The sequence below is a fragment of the Scyliorhinus canicula genome, chromosome 19, assembly GCF_902713615.1.
Source record: "Scyliorhinus canicula chromosome 19, sScyCan1.1, whole genome shotgun sequence".
Taxonomy (NCBI): domain Eukaryota; kingdom Metazoa; phylum Chordata; class Chondrichthyes; order Carcharhiniformes; family Scyliorhinidae; genus Scyliorhinus; species Scyliorhinus canicula.
Window position 1 is genome coordinate 5264832 of NC_052164.1, and position 12655 is coordinate 5277486.

Here is a 12655-nt window from a genome sequence, read left to right on the forward strand (position 1 = left end):
AGCTTTTTCCTCCAGCAATTCAGCATTTTCAGCTCTTTTGACCGCACCGCTTTGAGCAAACGTACGTTCTCTACAAAGGAATAGTTTTGGATTGGTAGTTTTATTTATAGTAAGGCTGAATTAGCCAAGTTCAAGAAATGTAGATTCTTCTCTGTTATTAATATTACTGGGAGGGCGCATTCACAAATACGCTCAGTAAACTCAGTGAACATATAATTCGGAATGTCCTGGTGAAAATAAAATGTAAGTGCTTTGTGCACACTGGGTAATGGGAAGTCAATTCTTTATCACAATGATTTTACAATCAACGCCTAGTTCATGGACAACCAGTATTCGGATAGTCACTTCTGCTTGTGACACAGTTAATGGTGGAGTAGAAATGTCAAACTTGACACAAATATTGTCTATACTGGGACTGTACCTCTGGTTACAGTCAGCCATGGAACGGTGCTGTTCGACAGTCTCCCGGGGTGCTTTTGTGGAATTTCTTAAGTCTGTCGTGATTTATTGGTGGAGCACATCTCATTGAACTTACCAATTAGAAATTACCAATTACCAATTATTAACTCAATTAGAAACGTCCCTGATTTTAGGTAAAGCCAACATATTTTGCATTGATTTCATTTTGCTGAATTGTTCTAAACTTCCTTTAGATTTACTGCAACAACCATGATCCAGTATATGCGCAGATTTCCCATTGTGACAAAACTATAGTTTGTGTTCAAGGCAAACATAATCAGTGTGTTACATCTCAAAGTTTAGTTGGTCATGTATTAAATGTAATGGTCGCAAACGCTGCTTTTATTTCCCGGCCACTTATTCATTTCTCATAATGTATCTTCAAAGATACTTTAAATGTTTCTCAATGGCTCTAAAATTGAATCGTGTCGTCAAAGTGACTTTTTTTTATTTCTAATTTGCTAAACATTGGGCTATCCGGACTATCGTTTTCTACGTAAACATTTGCTATAATAGCAGTACCGGCTCCAGAAGCAGCAGCCGCTGCAAATAATTGTACCAAACTGTGTAATGCAACGCTCAATATATTGTGTCAGTCTGCCTGGCTTTGTGTTTGCGTCTGTATTTGTGTGTGTGTTTGTACATGTGTCCGCCTGTACATGTGTCCATACAGGCGCGCGTGTTCTTGGGTGTCGGGGAAATTACCTCCGCACTGGTTCTTCAGGTAATTAAACGGATAATTTTATCAACTATCTGAACAAAGAATTATGCGGAAAGCGCTGTAGTAAAACAATTATTTGTTTACTTAATCGCGTTTAAAAATGTCCTTTATTTTGTACTATTTCTGTACGAGCTCTGTACAAATTCATCCGACATGTTTAAACAAAGGGGGCCATGCAGACAGCAATACTATTGTTATAGAACGATTAGCCAGGAGATGGCGCACTTGTTCTACTCATGCTGACACTGGCAAATCACATCACAGAAAATCGTTCGATTATTCATGAGCAGCTAAACGTCATGATCATTGGCGAATCCGCACGTGACTGTCAAGGTCAAGGTCAAAGGCTAGTCAATAAGATTGGATCTAAGAACCCATAGGTGGTAGTGGGTTACTGAAAATACTCACTTACAAAGTAATCCTCACCCCCACCTAATCCATGCAATCCAGGGAGCACAGTACAAACACACCAAACAAGCAGCCATACGCCCCTATATCCCCATATCAGTAAATGCTCTAACATGCCAACAAACTGATACTCTATCGTGTAATAGTTACCTGACAGTTTATTTTTTGTTGACGAAATGAAAATATGTTTCAATCAATCGGTATGTAATTCACTTGTTTGCGTATTAAATCTGATTGGTTAATGTATGAAACCCCAAATAAATTGGCCATCGGCATTTTCTTCACTAAACTGATGGCATGCCAGATGATGTGAACATAGACACATAGAGCTAAAAGATGAGGGGGGGGGGGGGGGGGGGGGGGGAGAGCGTGGCTGGGGAGAGTTTCTAGCAAAGTGTGTTTTGGTTTCAATTATTGTATAAATCAGACACTCTTTAAAGCGTGAAGCACCAGAAAGGTTCAGATTATTTGTGTGATGTTGTCAGGCTTTTCATGACTTTGGTTTCCAACATTTATATGCCAACCATTTCCTTCTTTTTCACAGAAGCAGCAAGTTATCTCCTAATATGTACCTATTTAACATAATATTCTTCCTTGAAATAAATATGTTAATTTACTTTAAAGTCAAAGAGAAAATATTTTCTGATTTTAAACGTAATTAATATAGCTGTAGCTAAATCCTTCGAGAGATTAGGCTTTCTCTCAATCTTAAAATGTCAAGGCTTATTTTGTGATTAAATCATAATATTGAATTCGAAGTTCATCGTTGCTTGTAAGTGCAAAATGGCTACAAGCATCGGCGGACTTTTCAAACAAAATCAAGCTAGCATTGTTCACACTAATTTATATATTTTAAGATAAAGCACTACATGTTGAATACAGTTTCACATTTACGCGAGTCCTGGCTGTCATCTCGCTGTAGTTAAGATCAGTAATATCACCACGTCATTAGTTTCCCATATATTAAATGAAATATGTTATATACCAAAACTTCCATCATTACTAACATTAAATGGATATTCAATGAACGCATGAACATCCCCTGCAAAGCACTATTCGACAAAGCTAGTAGAGTCACAAAACATTTATTTATTTTTATTATTAATATTTTCCCTCAACCCGTTTTGCTTAAAAACAGCGTTTAGGCGGTTCTCCTGCAGTCATGCCGAAAATCGACAGTTTAATGCGGAACCCAAACAAAACATAAAAAATAGCATCTACACCAGTCAGGCATACTTGGCATATCTTCACTAAAACAAAACTGATAATAAACAGCGATGTCGGTGTGGTTACAGAGCCGTTATAATTAAATTTACATTCTGAGCACGTATGTTTTGTCCATTTTAATGGCATCCCATAAGAAATCCTCCATTACAGTATGAAAAGAAGGGAGAGGACATGTTAGAATTCTGCAGACAAGACTCCGTAAAGAAATGTGCATTTAAACCCCGTCGGTCATTATCGTCTTTTGCATCGTTGTGATAAATTTCCCCAGTTTCACTTATTTTTTTTAAAGATAGCAATAATTAAGGTGTGTTGGTTTTTACTTTCGCGATGACTTTTTTTTCCTTGACTCTTCTGTTTTGAAACCAGATGGTGATCTGCCGCTCGCTCAGGTTCGTAGCCGCCGAGATCTTCCTCCTCTTGTCTTTCGTGATAAATTTATTTGTTGCATATTCCCTCTCCAGTTCTTTCAGTTGGACTTTAGTGTAAGGAATCCTTTTCTTCCTCCCGCGCCGAAAGGAACTTCCATCCTGTTGGTGAACTGCAACATCTGCTTTGTGCAAACATAACACCCCGCCAAAAAAAAAACACAGCAGAAAAGCACATCAGAAATAATGCTAAAATACTTATTAAACAACCCGCTCACATGCTCCTCAGAATTTGAATGGGGTGCATTTAACTTAATTGATGCAGCAAACGCCTATACTACTGTAACATATGTGTTAACATGCTACGGTGCAAAACTATATCGCAACAGTGAAATTGATGATATTCCTACTGAGCTCCTTGCACCGGAAGCATAAAAGAAAATTGCACATTTTTGAATCTTATTGTAAATTACGGCATATTGTCAGGAACAAATTATTAGCTACCTATTGCAAGGGTTCACAATGCTTCCAAAATACTTAAATATGTAGCGGTTGTAATGATGTGAAGGAAATGCATCAATAAATAACCTGTTACCTGCCAGCGTGGATTTCCAGAGATGTCCCGATTGTGCCTGATCCTTAGAACAGCACATCTGGCTATTCCACCCATTGAGGGCCCAGGGCTGGTAGCCTTCCATAGGTAACAACGCTTCATGCCTCGGCTCTCCCGCGCCACTGATAGTTTGGACTACAGAAACGTCCAGATAACTTGGCATTGGTTGATAGGCACTCGCATAGCCATGGTAGAAAGCGAATTCCTTTGGCCGGCCTGGGTAGTCATCAGTGGGGACAGGACTGTCCATATACTTGTCTCCTGGGTAACTAGATAGGGCGGCAGGCTGGGTGCAAGGCTTGATTGAATTTCGACCCATTCGACAGGAGTAGTAGCCGCTGCCGAAGTATCCGTACGGTAAGGGGGCGGCGGTGGAGGCCTGGGGCATTGGGCATGGGGTACATTGCTTGCCCGGTTCCACTACCCCGGAGCCTGGGACGTCGACTGTTGAGTAGCCAGACCCGTGAACCAAAGGTGAAGGATGAGCACCGAGTGCTGAGTGAGCCATCAAATTCCTGCACTGATTCGCAGAGAAATTCCCAGCACCAACAAATCCTTCCATTACTCCGTTATTCTTACTAATCTCATCCGAGTTGCCTTCATACAGGAACATCACACTATCGGCCCAGCGAGGTTTCACAAGCAGTGACACTGTCATATCACGTTCAGCATTGGGTCTATAGTTTCTTTTAAGAGACGCAGAACTGAGAGCGATAGCGAATTTCTCCCAGCTAACTGCACTGACGCACAAACCCGGGTTAAAAAAACACGCACGTCCATTGGCTGCCCGCGGATCACGTGTTATGCAAACACAGATAATAAACCTCACTGCAGAACTGGCAGAGAAAAAAAGATTAACTAAAAAATAGAAATTATGAAAGGCACTCATTAACGTGTCTAGTTATTGCAATTGTAGAAAGCCAGAGAATTGAATTGGAGACTGTACATTGTACAAATTGTTAATGTAAACAAAACAATATCACGTTTTAACATATGAACCAAATAAAGGTATTTTCACGATCCGGGTGCAGTGGTGATCAAGGATTCCTTTGGCAATTTCTTTGCCTTAGACTTCTGCGTGGAGTTTTAATTTTTTTTGCTTCCAAGTGTCAGAAAAACTGATTTCGAACCTGGTTCAGTCTGGAGGGAAGCGGGTTGCTGTTGCCAAACACTTCATGTGGGGTGTTTTTAAACAGATTTCTTGGCTGGCATTTTACTGGAAACCTCACCAGTTGTATTTTGCAACTGCTGTGAGTCTGGTTGCTTAGTTAGAATCTGACGGGGCACCAAATCTTAACAATTATGAGAAGGTATTTTTAAAAAAGACGATTAAAAGTGAAAATCACATTAAGCAACTATTTGTTCTATACTTGGCACCCATCGTTTCAAATGATATGCGAGAATGTGTGGAAACATTTAACTCCAGCAATATAGCAACACCTTCCATTGAATGTACAGCATGTATAAAACACACACGTAGGTCAGCACACGGCCATAAACGCTTTTGAACAACATATTCTGTCATAAATCCTGGATATGTAGAGTCCAAATAAAATAAATGACATATAATAAATTCGATTCAAACACCTATGAACGGGTTTACGTTAACTGTACGCGATCCGCACATAAACTAAATCTAATAGTTTAAATGGAAATGGCATTGCCACATTAGGCGCCTGCTAAGAGTGTTCGCAATTTTTATGCGATTTTCCGGTTACGACATATTACAGTACTGTGAAAGTGTGCATTCTGCAGCCTGGAATTCTATTGTCATTACAGTGTACTCTTTTCACCTCAGATCCTCATATATTCTCCACAAATCGGTTTCATTCATTAAAGTCTTGGTAAGTGACGTAGATTTATATCGGGGATTGATATGCAACAATAGGAATTTGCATTAAGTTTGCGGTCGCTCTTATAGTGAGGGTCTGTCTTATCGGTAATTATTTACCGAAACATTACCAAGGTTTATTCAGATTTCAATCTCTGGTTTCATTTTCAGATTGTGTAGTTTGTTCCACGGTAGAATTGTCGAATTTACAACCGCATTCTTCTTTCCCAAGAAATATCTAGACTTTTCCTAACGGGCTCAACATTTTCTTAGAATCATTTTTTATTTTATGCCAAATGAATTGAAACCTGCGTATGCCTGAAATTGTTAAGTTTTTAAATAACTCAAATTCAAATTCCAACTTCGCCAGGATTGAAGTCTGGACATAAATAGATGACCCTGATTTTCCTCGTGATTCAGCCTCATTTATGAAGCAGAGGGTGCGCCTGTTATATTAAGGGTGCTATAGATGCAAGCAGCATTATTGTTGTTTGCAAATTATGGGCGAAGCTATCACTTAAGAGGGTTTGATACTGTTTGAATATGAGGTCACACGAGCATAAAGGTTCATACTAATTTAAAAATCCGGCTGCGAGTAACGCTCATAAACCTGATTTTAAAAGCTCCAACATTGTGTCATGTACTAGTCGATTCAAACGAGGCCTTGGTGCGGGTCTTCTCATCCAGAGAAAGAAGAAAGATACATTTTTGTTCATTCCTTTTACACCGTGGCAGTAACATATTGGAATGATGTGGCAATATTGAGAAGTGCAGGAAGACTGATTCTTGTTCATTTTTTAACTCCCCCGAATTATGATCAACCTTGAAAATATAACTGACCAAACCTGCTCACTTTTTTAAAGAACAGTGTGTAAATTATGGCGTAGGTTGAAAATTTATTTCTAAAAATAAAAACAGCTGCTTTATCAACGGCCATTTGCTGTAATTGATGACACCGGTATTGTTATAAAACGAATAAAATTCCTAGATGATGGTCAGAAAGTTACTATCAATCTTGAGCAAAGCTGGCACTGGTCAATAGCGTAGTTAACCTCAAAATGTTATTTTTTTCCCGTTGAATTCATGCATATCGACGGGCCAATAAATGAGAGAGCATTAAGAGATAGGATTTAAATTTCAAATGTCTGGTCACTGAGGTAGAATCTAAAGATCCTGGGACGTGGTTGGAGATGCAAGTCTTTCCCCATTTCACAGCTAAAACCAGGAGACAAAAGCTTAAATGATATGTTATAATTTCAATTTATATGAACAACATTTAACGACAAATATCAGATTCTACCATTCATCCCGATCATTGTCAGTCTGCCAAATGAGCTTCCATTAAAATAATTCAAATAAAAGTGAAAGTGAGCGAAGAAACATCTCTGTAGCTCAATAAACCACTTATAGGAAGAATGGAGCACAAAGCGCCAAACATATTAACAAGTGAACAACGCATTCTGGAAGACCAAGTCCACTGAAATTCAGATTTCCTACCATCATTTTCAAATGCTGCGTCTGGTCCAAACCACCCTCTGACAGTTATTAAAAATACTTTTTTATTTACCCTTCTCTCTTTCTGTTTGTGAAAGCTCAACTCACAAGATTATTTTTACTACCTCTTAATTGTGCCAGAAATGTTTTAAAAGTATTAAACAATACACAAGTGAAGTATTAATGTTGTCATATATGACTAACCGCAAATCTCTGTTTTCCAACATTACAGTAAAAATTCACCAACAGGGTGGGGAGATTTGAAGATTAGAAACCACATCCGAACATTTCTATTATTCGCCTGCTGTTAAATATTTGCCAGTCTTCGTATAACATTAATTTTTTTTTAAAAATCAGAGTCGTTTTAAAGATATATTAGCTGACGCAGAAAACATTTTACAAATAAAAAAGGCTAGCCACCAGGCTTCCTTTCCATTCTAAATTTGATTTTTGTCTTGTACTGTTTATCTTGTTCAAATATCTATAAACATAAGGCACTTGTTCGTGGTTTCTCGCTTTTGATGTGAAAAGGGCAGTATTTCAATCGTTTTAGAAATTCGCAAGCTTGAGCCTGTGTTTTGAGTAAAGTTTCAGGGTAAAAAGAGGTGGGTCGGGGCTTGAGGAAGGGAAGTTATGCAGAGGACGAGACATAAGCAATTAAGGAAGAGCCGACTTTTTTACATACGAGTTAGACACGGCTGAAGGCCAAGGTCAAGGTGAACGTTAAGAGTCTAGCCGCTCAGAGAGCTGTCATTCAAGTGCTTTTCCATCCAGTCTGAGCCCCATCAAAACAAAATCCCTCATCGCTTCACTGCGTCCTTTATTCGTTGGGAACAGCATTCGGAAGCTAAAACTCCTTAAGCAGCGCGGTTCGCAAGACGGTGTGAGACACATTAATTTAAAGAAAAAATGCCTTCGAAGAGGTTCCAAGTAATTTCATAGAACTTTTGTAGCGGACTTGAGCATCTGTTAACTAAATAACTTGAGATAAACTAAATAAAACTTCGTTTTGCACGGGTCTTTTTCAGAGAATGCAAAAATAAAACTGATTAAACGTTATTCACATGTGTACTATATTATCACTTTAGTATATTACAAATCTAGATGTGTTTCATCCCACGTTAACTTAAAATATCTGAATTACGTCAAGCTAAAAGAGTGAAATATCATTCAAATGGAACACAATGTCAGAAGAAAACATTAGTAGGTCGCTACTTGAGATTAGTAAAGACGCTTTAAATAAACCTTTAAAAAATATATATTTTGTTGTGTGCGTCTTCTGTTTAATGCACAGATTGAATTTTTAAAACTTGCAGAGTTGTACAAAGGCTCCAGCCGCACTGGTTAATCCCCGTATGTTCACTGGGCCTTTATTTATTTAGAGGTGTTGGTTCCCGTGCTCTGTCCACACTAACGTTGCATAACAGCTTGTTTCTGTCTTCCCCGGGCATCTGGGTATTGCAAACTATACGACAGAGTGGGAGTCATTTAGATTCAGCAACAGAGTAGATAATTAAAATGTTACCAGGCCACGACAATGACTGGCAAAATTTATCTGATTAACTATCAGTTTATTTCCTTCAAAACATTGCAGGAATCACAGTTTAGCTTCAATATTGGTTATTTATATGAAATGGTTTTCCCAGCAAGGGGCGACGCTCACATTCAGTATTCTACATAAAGAAATGATAACACGGTTCGACGTGGAGAACAATTATCCTGAATTCAGTATCCCTGTATCCAGTACCCTGAATTCCATCGCCTTTTAATATATTATTTGAAATCTTTATAATTCGAAAAAAGGCACACTTTCACCAGCGCAGCTTATAATATCATAGTCTTTGCATGAAAATAGTTCTGTATTTTTCTCCAAGATTTTCTTGTGAGACTAGCATGATACCTTGAAAGATAGCATCTGTGGGGATTGGTGCAGGGAGGTTATGAAGGTATTTAGTGAAGGTCGCATGAGCACCCGGGACATGACTGGGGCGAAATGCACCGTTTTAAGAAATGACAAAGAATGGCAGTATCTGAGAGAGAAAAACAAAGTCAGCAACTGGAGCACAACTGTGAAGAGCCATTGCAACCATGCCCAGGCAGCCCGCAAACATTTGCTTTCCGTGTCTATTGCAGGATTTCCCCTTGTTCGCTGCCGTTCTAATCACCGAGCACTGATCCGGTCAATGACTTATGTATGTTTACGGCGTAAGAGTAATTTCACCCCACCCTAGCCCTGTTAAATATTTATTTCTCATCAGAAAACGTGCACAACTTAAGATACTTTAGTAAACCCGTTTGAATGTTTGTTGAACAAAGATAAATCTATTTGAGATTGATGAAATGGCGTTCTGGAAACGTTGACAATCCGTGCGAGTAGTCGTTCTAGATCCCCGCTTACAACGAATGTGCCGCATATTTTCACATTTGTACCATCTGTAAGTATTGAAATGAGTGTTTCGAAAGCTTGGTTCCCCCCCCCCCCCCCCCCCCCCCCCATGATCACTTGCTAGATGATTCAACTACAATGTATATCAGGGCCATTATTAGGCCTAATATCATTAGGCCAAATAATTCAAAGTTAAATAATCTGTCATATTCCATCACAGATACAACAAAATAATTTCGATTGCCCTTACATTTATTTGTATTATATTATTTTGTGCATTTCGATTATTGGGTCCTCATTAATATAATGAAGATAAATTCTCAATGATTTGTAAACAAACGTCTTCATTTGTGTAACTCAAAACTGGATAATCCAGAAAGGTGAATCTCCCCTTTGTCATAGCTGAATTTAGATTTATTTTGCAATAATAACTCAATCTGTATTGTTATTTTTGAGTTATACATTAAAAAAAAGTTCACAAATAAAACATTGAAAACAGGAGCGTTTAAATGTTTTTTCTCAATACTGTTGCCATATATTTTTTCTCAGTTTGTCGATTTGTGTCCAAACCGCATTGTATTTAAAATTCCAACAGAAAATGTTGGGAAAACGCAGCAGATCTGGCAGCATCTGGGGAGAGAGAAAATAGAGTTAACGTTTTGAGTGTGGATGCCTCTTGTTCAGAGCATTGTATTTAATTGTTCTTTTTGTGGATGGAAACACTCACTTAAATCAAGTAATCAAGGCGAAATATCGCCAAACTCCCGAAATAGACCTGGCTGAAAATTGATCATTTTGGGGATATATATTTAAGTATATTCACACAATATGTTCATAGAATCCTTACAGTTTGGGCCATTCAGCCGTCCCTTTGAAAGAGCAACCTCCCTCGGCCAATCCCCCGTTCCATGCCGTAACCCCATCCAACCTTTGGTCATTAAGGGGCATTTGTTTTAGCGTGGCCCATCCACCTAACTTGCACATCTTTGGACTATGGGAGGAAACCGGAGCACCCGAACCCACACAGACACGGGGAGCATGTGCAAGCTTCACACAGTCACCCGAGGCCCGAATCGAACCTGAGTTCCACGCGCTATGAGGCAGCCATGCAAGGGTGCATATTAACCATACAAAAACTCATGTGACCCAACTTTCAAGTGGATACATCGTTCCATGGCCTTAATAATCAATCTAATCATTTTACTAAGTTGGTGCCGAATAGCATGATGACGAATAATGTTATTCCTCTGGCAATTTAACCACTTGTATGTAACTTCCCTTCCACGTCGAATTTCCGTCAATAAGGCCTGATGAGGTTCATCGAGCGAATCGTTCAGATATTGATTGGTCGCCAGTTTCTCTCTCCACAGATGCTGGCAGACATGTTGATTTTTTTCCCCCAGCACTTTCTGATTTTGTTGTGGTCGATATTCCCTAATGGGAATGGCAAATGCTATTTTTACATCACATCAAATAAAAGGAATGAATCACGTTCAGTGGTCATTTTGTTCCTGTGAACTATCCCTCTCCAGTCGAAGTTGCATCCGAAATATTAACAATATTTAAACGGGATACGGGTGGCGAATATAATGGTGCACAATTCAATTCGTGCAACGGAAAATGAATGAGTGTAAAACAGGATTGAATAATAATGTTGTAAATGCAAAATTAAAACAAAATCCTGAAAATAAACAAAGAGCCACTCAGCAAAGAAATTTTTTTTAAAAACTTTTCTGCTGTGGACCATGGATTAGGACTGGCTTAGTTACATTGTCCTTTTAACATTGGATCCAAAAATATTTTGCAAGTTTGTGTGACATAACTAATAGGCAATTATGTTTTGTTTGTCCAGCCACAAAGATGTTTTTGAGCGAATGACAAATGATAACCACATGTAAAGAATATTGGGAGAGAATGAGGCAGAATGATTTTCCCCAACTGGAAAGATATCGTGTCGCCCACATAAGACAGAGATGAGAATTTCTTCTCCCGTTGGGTCCTAGGTCTTTCATAGAATCCATGATAAAATCCCTACAGTACAGAACGAGGCCATTTGGTCCATCGAGTCTGCACCGACCCACCGAAAGAGCACTCGATCTGGGCCCACTCCCCCACCCCATCCCCGTAACCCTACCTAACCTGCCCATCTTTGGACAGTGAGGGGTAATTTAGCATGGGGAATTCACCTAAACTGCACATCTTTGAAATGGGGGAGGAAACCGGAGCATCACGGAGAGAAAGTGCAAAATCCACACAGTCATCCATGGCTGGAACAGAACCCGGGTCCCTGGTGTTGTGAGGCATCAGTGCTAACCAATGTGTCACCGTGCCGCCTCTTCCTCAACCCTCTTTCTCAACTCTCTTCTCAAAAGTTGGTGGAAGCAGCGACGCTCAATGTTTTGAAGGTGGAGGTAGATAGATTCCCAATAAGCAACGGAGTGAAAGGTTATCTGGGGTAGGCTGTATATGGGGTTGACGTTACAATCAGATCAGCCATGATCTTATGGAACGGCAGAACATGCTCGAGGAATCAAGTGAGTTGGTATTGGAGGGGAGGGAGAGTATAGGCATAGGATTATAGGCTACTATTTGCATATGATGTTTTGAACTGCATGTTATTGCAAAATGAATGATTGCTCCCCTGCTTGTCAACCAAGGTATAAAGGTTTGTTTTCCAAAAAATCTATGTATCTACAAATGGAAAATAATTCCTATTCGGGCTTCCATAAGGAAAAACTTGGATGCTTAATTGAAGAGTCGGACCTGGCGGCACCACTGACCTCATGCAGGAAAGTGGAATCAAGCTCAATAGCCCTTCATCGACCGGCATGGTCACGGTGGGACGAACGGTCCCCTTCTGTGTCGTAAATGATCAATGATTTTTCATATGGTAAACGCGCCGTCATTAAACTGTCCACAAGTGGCGCATTTCCATTTTATTCACATAACAGAGAATGTGCATTTATGTCACCTAACTCTACATTGCCTGGAGTCAGAATTAAAACATAAAATCTACCCAATAGAATCGAAGGTGAATATTGGAATGATGCGTATTAAGCCACCAGTGGCTCTTTTTAACCTTTGAGAAACAGAAAAGTTACAGAGAGCTGTCATGAGGTATAAATAGAGCGATGCAGAGGCAGAGAGTGAG

General features: G+C 39.4%; 1 protein-coding gene across 1 annotated transcript; it reads right to left on the bottom strand.

Moving 5' to 3' along the window:
* Positions 1 to 2658: 2658 nt before the first annotated feature.
* On the bottom strand, positions 2659 to 4474 carry hoxb13a (homeobox B13a). Its single transcript, XM_038779389.1, has 2 exons — positions 3776 to 4474; positions 2659 to 3362 (listed from the first exon to the last, which is right to left on the bottom strand). The coding sequence occupies exons 1-2, from the start codon at positions 4449 to 4451 to the stop codon at positions 3115 to 3117; spliced, it is 924 nt and encodes a 307-aa protein (XP_038635317.1). The 5' UTR covers positions 4452 to 4474; the 3' UTR covers positions 2659 to 3114.
* Positions 4475 to 12655: the final 8181 nt, after the last annotated feature.

Bases quoted from the DNA above. Each gene is read 5' to 3' on its own strand.
- hoxb13a (XM_038779389.1), bottom strand. From the start codon at position 4,451: ATGACAGTGTCACTGCTTGTGAAACCTCGCTGGGCCGATAGTGTGATG. The intron at 3,363-3,775 runs GTAACAGGTTAT...TGCACAAAGCAG, and splicing joins CTGGAAATCCACGCTGGCAG to ATGTTGCAGTTCACCAACAG.